The sequence below is a fragment of the Sinohyriopsis cumingii genome, chromosome 18 (genome assembly GCF_028554795.1).
Source record: "Sinohyriopsis cumingii isolate HCF-2022 chromosome 18, ASM2855479v2, whole genome shotgun sequence".
NCBI lineage: Eukaryota > Metazoa > Mollusca > Bivalvia > Unionida > Unionidae > Sinohyriopsis > Sinohyriopsis cumingii.
Genome location: NC_142978.1, coordinates 16433038 through 16452877, shown reverse-complemented (window position 1 = coordinate 16452877; position 19840 = coordinate 16433038). Strand labels below are relative to the sequence as shown.

The 19840-nt window shown below is 34.4% G+C and overlaps 1 protein-coding gene across 1 annotated transcript in view; it reads right to left on the bottom strand.

The window, feature by feature from the left end:
* The window catches only part of LOC149776147 (disintegrin and metalloproteinase domain-containing protein unc-71-like), a 290286-nt gene that overhangs the window by 55902 nt on the left and 214544 nt on the right, over positions 1 to 19840 (bottom strand). Inside the window, exons 10-14 of the mRNA XM_089942442.1 lie at positions 18492 to 18563; positions 16514 to 16680; positions 13440 to 13521; positions 9660 to 9747; positions 2125 to 2176 (exon numbers count right to left, since the gene is read on the bottom strand). Coding sequence (XP_089798568.1) covers positions 2125 to 2176; positions 9660 to 9747; positions 13440 to 13521; positions 16514 to 16680; positions 18492 to 18563 — 461 coding nt within the window. The remainder of the gene's footprint in view (positions 1 to 2124; positions 2177 to 9659; positions 9748 to 13439; positions 13522 to 16513; positions 16681 to 18491; positions 18564 to 19840) is intronic.

Below are 19840 nucleotides of genomic sequence, written 5' to 3'. Positions count from 1 at the left end.
TCTTACCTTTGAAAGTGCCTAAAATTTAAAGATATAAGCCCATTTCTGATTTTGATCAAAACTGGATCAGATCTGACTTCAAGAATGGTATTAAGCTCAGCAAATCACGTTCAAGATCATCTCATAAATATGCATGGATTTCACCCATCACTGACACAGTCCAAGATCATCTCATAAATATACATGGATTTCACCCATCACTGACACAGTCCAAGATCATCTCATAAATATGCATGGATTTCACCCATCACTGACACAGTCCAAGATCATCTCATAAATATGCATGGATTTCACCCATCACTGACACAGTCCAAGATCATCTCATAAATATGCATGGATTTCACCCATCACTGACACAGTCCAAGATCATCTCGTAAATATGCAAGGATTTCACCCATCACTGACACAGTCCAAGATCATCTCATAAATATGCATGGATTTCACCCATCACTGACACAGTCCAAGATCTTGATGATATTAGTATATATTTCAAGAGTGATCATAAATAGGATCAATTATATGACTTTCCCAGTGCTAACATGCTTGGCTAATCAGATCCATTGATACATCATTAATATTCGTGGATTTCTCTCATTATCAAACCTATCAAAGAGCTTCATAAGATAAGCTCATAGTTCATGTTTCATCAACATTTGGCAAGAAGTTTGGTTTTCTGATTCGCAACAAACTCAGCCATTCAGATGGAAGGACAAATCATTGTAGTTTGTGTATATTACTCATTACTGAATTGAAAAAACACATATTCCAAATCTGATCAAAACCGGATTGGAAATGATATAAGAAAATATTCCAAGTTTCCTCAAATTTGTATCAGAAATATGGCTTTCAGCATGATAACAAGCTCAGCCAATCAATTGCATGATAAGCCCTTTGTATGCATGGATCTCACTCATTATCAAACTTGTTCAAGACCTAATGATGCAAGAATATATTTCAAGTTTTATCAAAATTGGATCAGAAATATTGCCTCTAGAGAGATGACAAGGTTAATCAATCAGATGCAAGATCATCTCAGTAATGTGCACAGATCTAATTCATTACTGAATTTGTATTTCATTTTAATAAATTCATATTCCCACAATTATTTTAATTGGATCAGAAATATGGCCATCAGAGTTGTAACAATAAACTGTTGACAGACACTAAATGGATGGACAACAGGTGACACACGATGAATCCATGACCATACCATAAACTCACAACCTTATGAAAAGGTCAGTAAGTAATCTTGCTAACAAGCTTCTCAGGACAGACAGACAGACAGAAGGGATGGAATAATGGATAGATAGGTCTAAATCAAGATGCTTTATGCACTGCAATGCGGATGTACAAACTTTGAGAATGAATTCGGGCAGACTATTTACAGTCTACAATATAAGTCTCTCACCTGAAGACCTGACTTCATAAAAGGCCATATTATTTGAAGGCCTGACTTCTTAAAGGCCTTTATATATGAAGGCCTGATTTGTTAAAGGCCCTCTCATCTAAAGACCTGGCTTCTTAAAGGCCCTATCATCTGAAGGCCTGACTTCTTAAAGGCCATATCATCTGCAAGCCTGACTTCTTAAAGGCCATATCATGTTAAGACACGACTTCTTAAAGGCCCCATCATCTGAAGACCTGGTCTTTTAAAGACCCTATCATCTGAAGGCCTTACTTTTTGAAGGCCCTATCATATTAAGGCCTGACTTCTTATAGGCCATATTATCTGAAGGCCTGACTTCTTAAAGGCCATACCACCTTAAGAGCGGACTTCTTAAAGACCTAATCATCTGAAGGCCTGATTTCTTAAAGACCCAAAAATGTGAAGGCCTGACTTCTTAAAGGCCATATCATCTGAAGACCTGACTTCTTAAAGACCTTATCATCTGAAGGCCTGATTTCTTAAAGACCCAATAATGTGAAGGCCTGGCTTCTTAAAGGCCATATTACCTGAAGGCCTGACTTCTTAAAGGCCATATCATGTAAATGCCTTACTTCATAAGGTTCCTAACATCTAAAGGCCTTACTTCTTAAAGGCCCTATCAACTGAAGGCCTAACTTTTTAAAGGGCATATTACATATTGATGGGTTCATGACAACAGATGATCTACAATAACTTACAAAACTTTTGTAGACATAATACAGCCAAATTCATCTGTACATTCACAGCCACCTGCAATAAAATGAGAACTTCAATTACTACATTTTAAAACATATCATGAGAAATTTTTCAGAAACCATTTTCTTATTTTGCTCCCTTTTTTAGTTTAAATTTTCAGAGAAATGAATGTATTTAAGTAATTCCCGACCTAACATAATTTCTTTGTGTATAAACGTGGAGCCACTGTGGCTCAGTTGGTAAAGCACTTGACTGTAATCCATGGGTTCCAGGTATGATACCAAAGACATTCATAGATTTAAATTTTCTGAAGCCATGATACATTTAAAGCAAACAGAATGTGACCCTGGTTTATAAAATGTCAACCTCTGAGTACAATTAATATTATGAATTTACTTTTTTTCTGGCTATCAATTATTTTTATTAATGTTTTGCTTGCTACAAACCAAAACTGAAAAGACCCAATGAACAATGATTCTTCTGTTTAAATAATATAACCCCATGCTCAATCCATGAATTTAACTGCCAATGATCAATGATCCTTCTTTGGCAATAATAGGACCCTTCCCATTCCATGAATTTAACAGCCAGTGAAAATATAATTTCGACAAAACCACAAAATTAATACCCACAAATATCTTGAATAAACAGGAAAGAAAAGTTTTCTTCTTTTACAAACTGATCAAGAAAAATCTATTTGAACATTCTACATAAAACATCAGTAACTGACACAGCCTGGCAAATTTTCTTGTTATGACTGTAAGGAATATATATATATATATATATATATATATATATATATATATATATATATATATATATATATACACACACACACACACTGTCACACATGCATATGATGTTTAGAAAAACAAGATGTAAAGTTGGCCTTTGTAACAAATTTCATTGGTGCTGAAAATTTAACATTAATAGGTAAAATAGTTGAGAAATTTTATGAAAATGGGACCTATCGAAAAAAAGTTTAGAAAATCACATAAAAGGACTGAACTCTGCCAGCAAACATGAATTCTTGGAATCAATAAAAAGTCCATTTTCTCCCCCATTTTGTTCCTTTTTAACTGATGAGTACTGAAACCTTGAGATATTCTTCAGACCTCCAATATACTAAAAAATTTCTTATACACCTGAATTAAAATTTTCAAAAGTGCATTATAAAAATCTTGGTCATGACTTCTGACTTTGACCCTAATATCACTGAACTTGTCTGAAATGCTTATAAGATATCCTTCATGCTATGTTTTGTCAAGTTATCCCCACATGATAAGTTTGGATAATATTCATAATTACTGTCTGTGTCAATTGTTGCATACACAAGTCTGGATAATAATCATAATTACTGTCTGTGTCAATTGTTGCATACACAAGTCTGGATAATATTCATAATTACTGTCTGTGTCAATTGTTGCATACACAAGTCTGGATAATATTCACAATTACTGTCTGTGTCAATTGTTGCATACACAAGTCTGGATAATAATCACAATTACTGTGTCAATTGTTGCATACACAAGTCTGGATAATAATCATAATTACTGTCTGTGTCAATTGTTGCATACACAAGTCATTATACTATATATACTCACTTGTAGGTTGAGTTCAATTGCATACTACAATGACCCAGATCAGCCATCCAATAATACACCAGATCTAGGGCTATGCAATTTGGAGTAATGATTATAGCAACAAATATAGACCCTGATCTGCAAGGGCATTATGCAATGGGGATCTAGGTCTTTGTTGTTTGCAGTTGGATCCAACTTGTAAGCAAGTATATATGGTAGTTGTAAAAAAGTCAAATTATGAACACCAAAGAGGCATTCATTAAAAAATAATCCATCAACAATGTTTGATAAAATAAATCCTTTCACAATTTCTGGGTTATGATATGCATCTCTAAAGCAATTGCAAATGAAAGACAGTCATGATATTTGACCGATGCTAACTATCAACTTGTTTCCTGAAATGAAAATAACTCAAAGTTTGGTTAAACTCATCTACAATGCTTGTGTATGGTTAGATTTTTGTCATTTTTATTTAGGACCTAATCATGTCATAGTAAGTCCAGTGAAAACTGCATAATGATACGACAACCTCTTCAGAATATGTAGCAATAATATTAAGATTTCCAATGTCCTCCACAGTGGCCATGTTGGAGGTCAGATCTGCACCATTTGGGACCAACTACATACTACCGATTTTGTTTCTTCAATACAACTGTTAAACAAAACCTTTGAAAGCAACAATGATCATCATGTACAACAAATATAATGTATGAGAATCTTCAAGAAACCCAATTAAGCAAAATTCAAACATCAATGCTTTAGCTGCCTAATGAATCTTTAGTTAGTAAGAATTAAAACAACAACAAAATTAAGTTTTAACCACAGTGACATCAGCAGTACTTAATTCCAACTACTGAGGCAGAAGAATAACAAACATAAGCAAAGGTAACATGATTTAACAAAATGGAATACTATCCATTAAAGAGTACATAGAAAAAAAGATTGTGTGTACCTGTGAACACACAACTGAATATGAATGCTGGTGTGAGACCCTTTCCACAAGTTAAACGCTGCATAAATTATATAGAACTGAATGTCAATTTCAGCGATTTGAATCTCGACCAAATAAAGGAAAAGGAATACATAGACCAATCTAGCTAAGATGGGAAGACAAAATACATAGGCCAATCTAGCTAGGATGGGAAGACTAAATACCTAGACCAATCTAGCTAGGATGGGAAGACTAAATACATAGACCAATCTAGCTAGGATGGGAAGACTAAATACATAGACCAATCTAGCTAAGATGGGAAGACTAAATACATAGACCAATCTAGCTAAGATGGGAAGACAAAATACCTAGACCAATCTAGCTAAGATGGGAAGACTAAATACCTAGACCAATCTAGCTAGGATGGGAAGACAAAATACATAGGCCAATCTAGCTAGGATGGGAAGACTAAATACCTAGGCCAATCTAGCTAGGATGGGAAGACTAAATACATAGACCAATCCAGCTAGGATGGGAAGACTAAATACATAGACCAATCTAGCTAGGATGGGAAGACTAAATACATAGACCAATCTAGCTAGGATAGGAAGACTAAATACATAGACCAATCTAGCTAGGATGGGAAGACTAAATACATAGACCAATCTAGCTAGGATGGGAAGACTAAATACATAGACCAATCCAGCTAGGATGGGAAGACTAAATACATAGACCAATCTAGCTAGGATGGGAAGACTAAATACATAGAGCAATCTAGCTAGGATGGGAAGACTAAATACATAGACCAATCTAGCTAGGATGGGAAGACTAAATACATAGAGCAATCTAGCTAGGATAGGAAGACTAAATACATAGACCAATCTAGCTAGGATGGGAAGACTAAATACATAGACCAATCTAGCTAAGATGGGAAGACTAAATACCTAGACCAATCTAGCTAGGATGGGAAGACTAAATACATAGAGCAATCTAGCTAGGATAGGAAGACTAAATACATAGACCAATCTAGCTAGGATGGGAAGACTAAATACATAGACCAATCTAGCTAGGATGGCATGACTAAATACCTAGACCAATCTAGCTAGGATGGAAAGACTAAATACCTATTTACAACAATAAAAATGTTACTCTAATGCCTTGGGGGTGGGGTGATAACCTAAAGGCATGGTTATGAATGTTCGCCTAAAATGTCAACAAACTGTCATGAGCTAATTCCAACAATGGAATAATACTTGAACTAAAGGTAAATACATTCAATGACTAAGAAGCATATATTGAAAATGCCCGATTCATGCTGTATGATATGAAGTGAAAGCAAAGCCATAAAGTGAGAGCAATTTTCTATAGATAGAACCCAATTGCTACAATTGACCATACAAATGTGTACAGCAAGCACTCAAATGATCCATACAGCAATTTACCATACAAATGTGTACATCAAGCACTCAAATGATCCAGACAGCAACTGACCAAACAAATGTGTACAGCAAGCACTCAAATGATCCACACAGCAATTGACAATACAAAAATGTGTACAGCAAGCACTTAAGTGATCCATATAGCAATTCTACCTTCACTGAGGGGCTCTGCATTATCTGAAAAATCTGGGAGCAACACAATTAATGTAGCTCGTAATCAGCTAAATTACAACTCAATTAATATTTTTGTCACCAAATGAATGCTGAAAATTCACATGTTTTCCCTGACTTTAATCAATATGCACAAAATTAAAGGGCTTTTCCTGCTGAGCAACAAAAAAAGTTATTTCTACTGCCTTATATGTGATTACCTGTTAGCACCCTCAAACATACCATAAGCAAACTTGGTCTTATAGCCAGGTGAACTACAGTAATTCATTTTATGTTTTTAATAAGGATTAGAAAGTGTGCAATTCGATTTTATGGTCTAAAAACAGACAACTAAAACTGTATAAGGCTATCAAAAATTTTGTCATGCAAATCACAAATATAAATGGCAACATTGTAAAGCAAAATTCTGGCAACTGATGCAATTAAACATCAAAAAAAAAATACAAAATGCACACCACCAGCACAACACAAAAATACCAAAAAGTAGCTTTGACATTTTTCCTAATTTAAACAATGTTTGAGATAGAAATAGCAAATAAAAAAAAAACAAAGAACTAGATATGAACCAAAAACAGTATGCATGTATCCATCATTACCTTCATGATACAAGTACCTCCATGCTTCTGTTAGCATTAAATGGTTTTTTAAAAAAAATCAATTATCCTGCCAACATCCAAATATCTTACATAAAGAAATAGAATGGGGAACTTCAAAGTTTCTTATGGCAATTCTGAACAATGTACTAAATTAGCCCAAAACTATGTTAAAGTTGCCATTAAAGTCAACAAAAATAGAAATCATTATAAAGAACTACAAAGCTCCTTTAGTCACAAATTATTCTGTAACTTCATTTTATAATTAACAGAATTATTGCAGTGTACACAAATTTTCACATTTAGTTTTATTCACATCTAAAAGCGAATAATACATCATGTGTTTATATTGTGAGAAGCACAAACGTAGCGTCCTGTCTTCAATTTAAATTATATCTAATGAATGTTATCAAAATGTTACAAAAAATATAGAGGATTTTCTTCAAGTTAGCCTTGTGTCCTCAAGATTCATATTTAGAAAATTGAAGCTTAGATTCCTGAAACTGTTTACAAAAAAGATTTTTTACTCAGAGGCAAAAGCATGGTTATCATATTTTTAAAAGTCATATACAGGGAGTGAATACATCATGGCATGGACACATGTGAGACACTGGCTTCCCTTGAATATTATTTATACACAGGAATCACTATATAATAATCACTAATAGGGATAAATGCCTTTTAAAATCTCTGTCATTTTGCATGGTTCAAAATGATATGACCTTCATTAGGGATGTCTGCTTTTGTAAAATGTGTACTGTTTTGCATGGTTCAATGTGACACGATCTTCATTAGGGATGTCTGTTTTTGTAAAATGTGTACTGCATTGCATGCTTCAGTGTGATATGACCTTCATTAGGGATGTCTGTTTTTGTAAAATGTGTACTGTATTGCATGGTTTAATGTGATATGACCTTCATTAGGGATGTCTGCTTTTGTAAAATGTGTACTGTATTGTATGGTTCAATGTGATATGATCTTCATTAGGCATGTCTGCTTTAGTAAAATGTGTACTGTATTGCATGGTTCAATGTGACAAGATCTTCATTTGGGATGTCTGCTTTTGTAAAATGTGTATTGTATTGCATGGTTCAATGTGACACGATCTTCATTAGGGATGTCTGCTTTTGTAAAGTGTGTATTGTATTGCATGGTTCAATGTGACATGATCTTCATTAGGGATGTCTGCTTTTGTAAAGTGTGTATTGTATTGCATGGTTCAATGTGACACGATCTTCATTAGGGATGTCTGCTTTTGTAAAATGTGCACTGTATTGCATGGTTCAATGTGACGAGATCTTCATTTGGGATGTCTGCTTTTGTAAAATGTGTACTGTATTGCATGGTTCAATGTGACACGATCTTCATTAGGGATGTCTGCTTTTGTAAAGTGTGTACTGTATTGCATGGTTCAATGTGACAAGATCTTCATTTGGGATGTCTGCTTTTGTAAAATGTGTACTGTATTGCATGGTTCAATGTGACACGATCTTCATTAGGGATGTCTGCTTTTGTAAAATGTGTACTGTATTGCATGGTTCAATGTGACACAATCTTCATTAGGGATGTCTGTTTTTGTAAAATGTGCACTGTATTGCATGGTTCAGTGTGACACGATCTTCATTAGGGATGTCTGCTTTTGTAAAATGTGTACTGTATTGCATGGTTCAATGTGACATGATCTTCATTAGGGATGTCTGCTTTTGTAAAACGTGTACTGTATTGCATGGTTCAATGTGACACGATCTTCATTAGGGATGTCTGCTTTTGTAAAATGTGCACTGTATTGCATAGTTCATTGTGACACAATCTTCATTAGGGATGTCTGCTTTTGTAAAATGTGTACTGTATTGCATGGTTCAGTGTGACACAATCTTCATTAGGGATGTCTGCTTTTGTAAAATGTGTACTGTACTGCATGGTTCAAAATGACATGATCTTCATTTGGGATGTCTGCTTTTGTATAATGTGTACTGTACTGCATGGTTCAAAATGACATGATCTTCATTAGGGATGTCTGCTTTTGTAAAATGTGTACTGTATTGCATGGTTCAATGTGACACGATCTTCATTAGGGATGTCTGCTTTTGTAAAATGTGTACTGTATTGCATGGTTCAATGTGACACGATCTTCATTAGGGATGTCTGCTTTGTAAAATGTGTACTGTACTGCATGGTTCAAAATGACATGATCTTCATTAGGGATGTCTGCTTTTGTATAATGTGTACTGTACTGCATGGTTCAAAATTACATGATCTTCATTAGGGATGTCTGCTTTTGTTAAATGTGTAATGTATTGCATGGTTCAAAGTGACATGATCTTCAATGGGGATGTCTGCTTTTGTAAAATCTGTGCTGTGTTGCATGGCTCAAAATGAGATGATTTTTATGTCATAACATGCACTTCAACTTCTTGTCCAAAATGAAATATTTCATGTACTGATTTACCAACATAAACATTTCTGTGTATTAGATAAGAGAAATCTATGATCTATGACCAGTGCTGATTTGTATGTACTCATTCAACTGTTTTGAGAACAATTGGTCACAAGGTACTTTCTCCCATTCTTTCTGATGTAATGACTTTAAACTGAGGATAGATATTCAGCTAAAAGTCATGAAAATGTGAACCAATCTACAATTTTCTGTTATTCTGTATTGATTGGACTGGTAGTTATATAAAACTATATGCTTTTTTAACGTGAAATACTTAAATATTTCAGATGCAATCATCCATCAAAGAAATAATAATTCCTAATAGCAAGTTGTTTATATCTTTGCCAAAACTATGTTTTCAGTTTTACCACAGACTGCCTTACCATCCTCATCATGTTTCATTCCCAGGTTGTGGCCGATCATGTGAGCAAGGATCATGGAACCCTGCTGGGGCTCTAGAACACTGGGATTCTGAAAATTCGAGTAGAAGGATTAATTTATAAACTTGTGTCTCAGAGATGCTGAACACTTTATAGCAAATAAATATCACTCTATTTTAGAATAGTGGAGATGGGAAAACAAAGATGACAACCATGGATACATGCTAAAAGACTTTATATTTTTTACACATGTTAGTCTACTAGGATGTGACTTGTCCACATCAAGTCTTTGGGCATATCACACAGAGTAACAACAAGTTGTAGAACATGTCAGCTGTTGTTTCTGCTGCCTTGTGACAATAACCTTAGTCAGTCCCTATAATAATATGGGTATGTCATCTATTCAATTATCTGTTATTTTAGTACAAGTAAAACACTGCAGAGTTTACATTCCAACTTGAATATTTTATTTTTCATTAGCTACACATAAAAATGTGCTGTCCAAGACATTTTTTACTATTGAAAATTACAAATTTTGAAAATATTGTGTCCCAGATATTGAAGGGATTGGATATGTAGTTTATATTATTGGTATAAAGACCCTAACAAAAATGGCTAACTAGTTGATTCACTAATCAAGATGGGCCTTGAGATGAATCCTGAAAATGCATAGTTTCATTTTATTTATTTATTGATCATTATATTACCTAATTAATATGTTTCAAAGATTCATTCGAGGTCTTGAAATTGTTCATGGGTCTGACACCATTTTTTAGCAAATGACAGATATACATGTCAGCCCGTATAATTGGTGGCAGAAAAATGCGGGATAACCCTGGGAAGAACCACAAACCTATTGGAAGCTACTAGCCAGCTTTCTCACAAACCCATGTTGGCTGAGCCAAGACTGGAACCCACACAAATGTCAGACATCAGTGAAGGCAAGCACCTTAGAACACTCAGCCAACTGCGGTGGTCCCCATTAACATACATGATTTGACTGTACACTGGCTAAGGAACAACATAAATACTGAACTGTAGCATACATGGGAAGATGTAATTCTTTTGCCTTAATACATGTGTTTCTGATACTGATGATATCAAAGGGAAGATAACCCATAACAAACTGGATAAAATGACTTAATACAGTGGTATCAAACTGCATAGACCCTGACATATACCACCTAAACATGGGCTATGTTGCTTATTGTACTGATTACTCCTAACAACCTGCAGAGACCCTGACATGTATCACCTAAACTTGGGCTATGTTGCTTATTGTACTGATTACTCCAAACAACCTGCATAGACCCTGACATGTATCACCTAAACACGGGCTATGTTGCTTATTGTACTGATTACTCCTAACAACCTGCATAGACCCTGACATGTACCACCTAAACAGGGACTATGTTGCTTATTGTAATGATTACTCCCAACAACCTGCATAGACCCTGACATGCACCACCTAAACAGGGGCTATGTTACTTATTGCACTGATTACTCCTAACAACCTGCATAGACCCAGAGCTGCTCATGCATTATGCTATGGCAGATCTGAGTCTATGCTGTATGCATTCAGATCTGACTTATAAGCAAGCATATACAGTAGATTTTTGCTTTGCTTTAAAACACCTATACCTACTGGAGACTATCAAGTCAAATTTCAAAATGTGTTTTTTAAAAGTAGAAAAAGACCTAAAAATGTGCTATAATGGTATAAAAATCAAACTGGATCATCTATATATACATACAAACATGCAGACAAAATTTCATTTGTCTACTGTATGTTATTTTTGTTTAATCATGTTAAGCACATTTTTGTCCTACCAAAGGATTAAGTGAACACATAAAAAAATGTTAAAATATTGAACATTTCTGTAATAGCCTCCTAGGTCATTTATAAATGAATACAAAATTTGCAACCAAATTTCATTTGGTCTGCCTCAGTTGGTTTCGCTTAAAAATACTAACAAGGTTTTGTCCAAAAAATAGTCTTAATAAAAAAAAAAGTTCAATTTTGTAACAACAACAAAAATGAAAAATTGCTACAATAGTCTGACAATTAACTCCGTTTTTAAATACACTGTAAATGTACCTACCAAACTGTATTTGTCTGCCTTAAGAGTTATAAGGTATGTTTGTTTGATTTTTAAATTGCTGAAGGTGTTAACAGAGTTTTGTTCACAACAAACAAAACTGTATTAAAAAAAGACAAAAATGGATCTCATTGCCTGAAAATTGACACAAGTCTTGATGGCTACAAATATACCAAACAGATGAATGGGTTTTAAGCAACCTTGCTACCAAGGATCTTGAAGCAAGTGGATGGAAGGTAGGACATCAGATAAACAAGCCCCTAACGCAAGCAGCAGGGGCATAACAAAATATTCTACTCCATTGGTAACTCGTAACAAAGTCTACTTGTCCACATTTAGAGTATTAAGTGCATTACAAATACCTTAATAAGCATAAATATCCCACTTTAGTCAAACGTTTGATAAAATAATTAGCATGTGTCTCAATCCTGAAGGCAGATCAACTTTAAGGGTTAAAGTAATCTTAGCAACAGACTTTACATGCCTTTATTTTTTGGAAATATCACTAAAGTGGAAAGCCATAGCCAAAGGGAGCTAACTCAATTCTGAACATGCATGTGAATACAGTTATTATCATCATCTGTGTGCTTATAATGTTGAACAAAGTTTCCAGTACTATTTGTAAAAATTTCAGATAAGAAAAAAATGACATATTACTTAATTCTGTCATAGAGGTGAAAAAACCCATATATCTGCCATACAATAACCTTTTCAATTTGAGGCCTCAAAAACATGATAACCCAATTACCAGCACTGCTTCAGAAGTGATATCCCAACATAAACACATTTTATCCCTCTTTAATATGCTTTAAGAAAAAGAAGTATTTATCTTGCTTTTCGAGGGGTGTCACAAATAGAAACAATAAGTATGATGTAACTTTCGACATCACGAGTGCACAGCCATTGATTCAATGAGAGATACGACAGCTGTGATATTATGTCAACAGATCTAAATCACTGCAGACAAGCCAGAGTCATGATAATATCAATATAATGGCTTGAAATCAGGTATCTACAGAGGAACCTGTCTATAGAGACACCCTTCTGCCAACAAAACTGGTCTCTCAAAACAGTTGGATTGTTCATTTGAGGTATACTGTTGATCTGTTCATTAAAAATGTGGTCTTTCAGGACAGGTGGTCTTTGAAAACAGTGGTCTTTCAGCACAAGTTTTACTGTATTTCAAAGGACAGATACCTGTTTTAAGCATTGCAATAACTGCCATAATGCCCTTGTGCTGGCATGCTCAGGTATTATTTAAAATTACAAACTGAAAACAGGTATTTATGTATTGAAATGGATACCTCTTTTCAACTCTTTCTTTTCTAAATAAACTTAAGTTGAATTGGATTGGTTTCATTTGCTTTATGGCACAATACTACAAGTTGGTTATCTAATGTTGAGGCTGTCGGGGTAAAGAGCCTTGCTCATGGATCATCAATTTGCCAACCTGGAGTGATCCAATAATAGGTATCGAACCTGCACCTTCCTGGTCACAAGTCTAGGACATTGCCAATGATGTATTGTGGCTAATGCCTCCATTATATGTGGAAGAGCACATCACATCAATTCTACATACCCAAGCCCACAATGGGTAAGAAGTTAGACCAAGGAGATTTTATTGTATTTAGGATAATGAAATAGTGAATGCAAAAAATACACAAAGTTGTTGTAATGTTCTTACCATGCTTATTGCAACAGCACTACCTGTGCATACAGAATCTGGTACTGCAATACCGACAGAACTCTTTTCCAGCTTCTTGGCCCTGAAAACAAGAAAGAGATACAAGTTAGCAAGTGTAAAGAAACACTCAAACTTCCAAAATATGACCGACCCTGTAAAATTCTGAACATGTTTGCAGTTGTGATATTTAATCAGAGTGTTATGCATATTTACTTTATATTACATATAACATGGAATTATTTTCTCCAAAACAGTTCTCCTTTGTATATTTTTTTATATTCTAATAACTGAAGAGTAACTTTCCTTTATATGCTTTGTTATATACTAATAACAGAAGGGTAATATTCTGTTGTAGTCTCTTTTTTTACATACTAATAACAAAGGCAAATTTCTGTTGGACACTTTAATATGCTAAAAACAGAAGGGTAACATGCTGATGCACACTCTTGTATATACTAATAACAGAAGGGTAACAAGCCAATGCACTCATGTATATACTAATAACTGAAGGGTAACATGCTAATGCACTCTTGTATATACTAATAACAGAAGGGTAAGATGCCAATGCACTCTTGTATATATTAACAACAGAAGGTTAATATGCCAATGCACTCTTGTATATACTAATAACAGAAGGTTAACATGCTGATGCACACTCTTGTATATACTAATAACAGAAGAGTAACATGCCAATGCACTCTTGTATATACTTATAACAGAAGGGTAACATGCTGATGCATACTCTTCTATATACTAATATCAGAAGGGTAACATTTTGTTGTACTCTTTTGTATACTAATAACCGGAGGGTAACATTTTGTTGTACACTCTTTTGTATACTAATAAAAGAAGGGTAACATTTCATTGTACACTCTTTTGTATACTAATAACAGAAAGGTAACATGCTGAAGCACACTCTTGTATATACTTATAACAGAAGGGTAACATGCTGATGCATACTCTTGTATATACTTATAACAGAAGGGTAACATGCTGATGCATATTCTTGTATATACTTATAACAGAAGGGTAACATGCCAATGCACTCTTGTATATACTAATAACAGAAGGGTAACATGCCAATGCACACTCTTGTATATACTAATAACAGAATGGTAGCATGTCGATGCACTCTTGTATATATTAATAACAGAAGGGTAACATGCTGATGCACACTCTTGTATATACTAATAACAGAAGGGTAACATGCCAATGCACTCTTGTATATACTAATAACAGAAGGGTAATATGCCAATGCACTCTTGTATATACTAATAACAGAAGGGTAACATGCCAATGCACTCTTGTATATATTAATAACAGAAGGGTAACATGCTGATGCACACCCTTGTATATACTAATAACAGAAGTGTGACATGCCAACGTACACTCTTGTATATACTAATAACAGAATGGTAGCATGTCGATGCACACTCTTGTATATACTAATAACAGAAGGGTAACATGCTGATGCAAACTTGTATATACTAATAACAGAAGGGTAACATGTCAATGCACACTCTTGCATATACTAATAACAGAATGGTAGCATGTCGATGCACACTCTTGTATATACTTATAACAAAAGGGTAACATGTCAATGCACACTCTTGTATATACTTATAACAGAATGGTAGCATGTCGATGCACACTCTCGTATATACTTATAACAAAAGGGTAACATGTCGATGCACACTCTTGTATATACTAATAACAGAAGGGTAACATGTTGATGCACACTCTTGTATATACTTATAACAGAATGGTAGCATGTCAATGCACACTCTTGTATATACTTATAACAAAAGGGTAACATGTCGATGCACACTCTTGTATATACTAATAACAAAAGGGTAACATGTCGATGCACACTCTTGTATATACTAATAACAAAAGGGTAACATGTCGATGCACACTCTTGTATATACTAATAACAAAAGGGTAACATGTCGATGCACACTCTTGTATATACTTATAACAAAGGGGTAACATGTCAGTGCACACTCTTGTATATACTTATAACAGAATGGTAGCATGTCGATGCACACTCTTGTATATACTTATAACAAAAGGGTAACATGTCAATGCACACTCTTGTATATACTTATAACAGAAGGGTAACATATCAATGCACACTCTTGTACATACTAATAACAAAAGGGTAACACGTCAATGCACACTCTTGTATATACTAATAACAGAAGGGTTCCTTCTGTGGCTACTATATATCTAGAGTCACTGTATATGCTATGAAAGGGAAATAACTCTTTGATGAACAAAAAAAACTTCCTACAAAAAATCTTCAGACATAAGAAATTTCTTAAATTAGTCAGATTAACCAAAAAAAAGACAGAGTAAACTCTTTCTGTTGCATCTATTTATTAAGTCTTGCCAAAAACCTGCACTGGAAGGAAGGACAGATAGACAATATCCAATCAAAGAATGGACACATGCATGTTTGGATGGAAGGACAGATAGACAAAAGCAAATCAAGGAATGGACACATGCATGTCTGGATGGAAGGACAGATAGACAAAAGCCAATCAAGGAATGAACACATGCATGTTCGATGGAAGGACAGATAGACAAAAGCCAATCAAGGAATGGACACATGCATGTCTGGATGGAAGGAAGGATAGACAAAAGCCAATCAAGGAATGGACACATGTCTGGATGGAAGGACAGATAGACAAAAGCCAATCAAGGAATGGACACATGCATGTCTGGCTGGAAGGACAGATAGACAAAAGTCAATCAAGGAATGGACACATGCATGTCTGGATGGAAGGACAGATAGACAAAAGCCAATCAAGGAATGGACACATGCATGACTGGATGGAAGGACAGATAGACAAAAGCCAATCAAGGAATGGACACATACATGTCTGGAAGGAAGGACAGATAGACAAAAGCTAATCAAGGAATGGAAACATGCATATCTGGATGAAAAGACAGATAGACAAAAGCCAATCAAGGAATGGAAACATGCATGTCTGGAAGGAAGGACAGACAGACAAAAGCCAATCAAGATGTCCATGCAGCAAGCAGTGGGGTCATAAAAATAAAATAGTTACGTGATGAAATGAGCAGTATGATGATCTACATCCTTCAAATGCCTGGTTTTGTATTGCAAGAAGTTGATCAAATTCTTCCGTAACTCATGGCTGACTGGCATTCTGTCATCCTGGTTCCAGATCTCAACATAGGTCAGAATTGTCCTGATGCTTAGCTCCTTAAAATACTGGGAAAATAAAAATTATATTGACAAATTTAAAACAGCTTCAAAATAAAACTCTCCTTCATCATAATGCCATTCATTATAATGCAAAAGTATAACTATGGACCCTCTGAACATAATTAAAGAATCGTACCTGACCTGATTTATCAAATGTATGAAAATATGGGTTGAAAGAAACAAATGTAATGCTAAGCATTATAATCTTTATTTCTTTTTAAAACATTATTTGACAAAATTAAATTAAAATTAGGTCACAGTAACCTACTTTCATTACTGAAGTTTTATACTTCTCAGGGTGTATGCACATGTCAAGTTCTATCATTGTATAAGCGACACTCTCCAAAAAACTAACACTCACTGAAAACAGACAGGATCATAATAGGTATGCAATCATTAAAGCATTCAAACAGACAGAATCATAATAGGTATGCAGTCATTAAAGCTTTTAAACAGAGAGAATCATAATAGGTAGGCAGTCATTAAAGCTTTTAAACAGACAGAATCATAATAGGTATGCAGTCATTAAAGCTTTTAAACAGACAGAATCATAATAGGTATGCAGTCATTAAAGCATTCAAACAGACATAATCATAATAGGTATGCAGTCATTAAAGCATTCAAACAGACAGAATCATAATAGGTAGGCAGTCATTAAAGCATTCAAACAGACAGAATCATAATAGGTATGCAGTCATTAAAGCATTCAAACAGACAGAATCATAATAGGTATGCAGTCATTAAAGCATTCAAACAGACAGAATCATAATAGGTATGCAGTCATTAAAGCATTCAAACAGACAGAATCATAATAGGTATGCAGCCATTAAAGCATTCAATCAGACAGAATCATAATAGGTATGCAGTCATTAAAGCATTCAAACAGACAGAATCATAATAGGTATGCAGTCATTAAAGCATTCAAACAGAATCATAATAGGTAGGCAGTCATTAAAGCATTCAAACAGACAGAATCATAATAGGTATGCAGTCATGAAAGCATTCAAACAGACAGAATCATAATAGGTATGCAGTCACTAAAGCATTCAAACAGACAGAATCATAATAGGTATGCAGTCATTAAAGCATTCAAACAGACATAATCAAAATAGGTATGCAGTCATTAAAGCATTTAAACAGACATAATCATAATAGCTTTTAAACAGACAGAATCATAATAGGTATGCAGTCATTAAAGCATTTAAACAGACAGAATCATAATAGGTATGCAGTCATTAAAGCATTCAAACAGACAGAATCATAATAGGTAGGCAGTCATTAAAGCATTTAAACAGACAGAATCATAATAGGTATGCAGTCATTAAAGCTTTTAAACAGACAGAATCAAAATAGGTATGCAGTCATTAAAGCATTCAAACAGACAGAATCATAATAGGTATGCAGTCATTAAAGCATTTAAACAGACAGAATCATAATAGGTATGCAGTCATTAAAGCTTTTAAACAGACAGAATCATAATAGGTAGGCAGTCATTAAAGCTTTTAAACAGACAGAATCATAATAGGTATGCAGTCATTAAAGCATTTAAAGTAGCAACCTGCAGTATGTTTAGTTGCATTGCACTCTTCAATTTAATGACTCTGAAATTAATGGTATCAGAAACAAATTACCAAACATAAAAGTTGCACAGTTGTTAATGCCTATGCCAGTGATAACCATGCCATGATTAGAGTACAGTTCTCCTAAGCTTTTATGCAGGTAAGCTAAACATTTGACAGAACTTAACTCAATTTTATGCACAAAAATAATAAACTAAGATTTCTACTTATTCTAACTTTAAAATACTTCCAACTTACCAAGTCCACAACATTCATTGTTTGTATGGCGTACAACAGGACTTCATTTTCTGTGTGATTTAACCGCAGCCACTGAAAAACAAAACATCCAAGAAAATACAGAAATATGTGAACATTAACAATAATAAAATAAAATATGAACCATGATGTTTTTACTTGTAATCTCACCCCAAACAATTCACCTAGATTGTCCAGTATAGCCCCATTTTATGAACAGGAACCCTGTATGCTGTTTTAAATTATTCTAAGACATTTATGAACATAGTGAACTTTCTGACTGGTTGAGTATCAAAGTTTCTGACAGTAAAATTTATTTTTTACAGACCAAAACATTGTCTTATTCCCTACAAATGACTAAAATAAGTATCATGGGACCACTGAAATTTTTCAGACATTAAAAAGTGTGAAATGCTTTAATCAGTTCAAATCCCCCCAGATTTTCATGAGCAATGTTAAAGTTACCAATGAATAATCTTGGAAGATTTTTCATTTAAAAGCTCTTTATATGATATTGGAAAAATGTTTAATCCATGTTTTAGTTCAAAGGTCTATACAAAATCTTAAAATAACAATGTCAGAAGGGTAAAGTAAAAAAATACCAACTGTGACTATTACAATGAGCTACATTCATTTAGATACAGAAAAGTATTACTAATGCATAACTAATATGATAATTTACTTACCTGTCACTTGAACTAAATAAGACAATTTTCAAATTGGAGCAAAAGCAAAGCACATGTTTCCATGATATTTGGGTTAAAAGTTCCTGTTTCCTTTTATTTAGTCCAGGCTGGAATCACTTTTCAAATGTTGACTCACACTATGTAACTTGATACAACTACGCACACTAGACCAAAGTGAATGACTATATCACTGGCCAATGGTAACTAAATACAACTACACATACTAAGTCAAAGTGAATGACTATATCACTGGCCATAGGTAACTTAATACAACTACACACACTAGACCAAAGTGAATGACTATATCACTGGCCAATGGTAACTAAATACAACTACACATACTAAGTCAAAGTGAATGACTATATCTCTGGCCACTGGTACCTTAATACAACTACACACACTAGGACAAAGCGAATAACCATATCACTGGCCACTGGTAACTTAATACAGCTACTCACACCAGGCCAAAGTGAATGACTATATTGCTGGCCAATGGTAACTAAATACAACTACACATACTAAGTCAAAGTGAATGACTATATCTCTGACCATTGGTACCTTAATACAACTACACACACTAGGCCAAAGTGAATAACCATATCACTGGCCATTGGTAACTTAATACAACTACTCACACTAGGCCAAAGTGAATGACTATATTGCTGG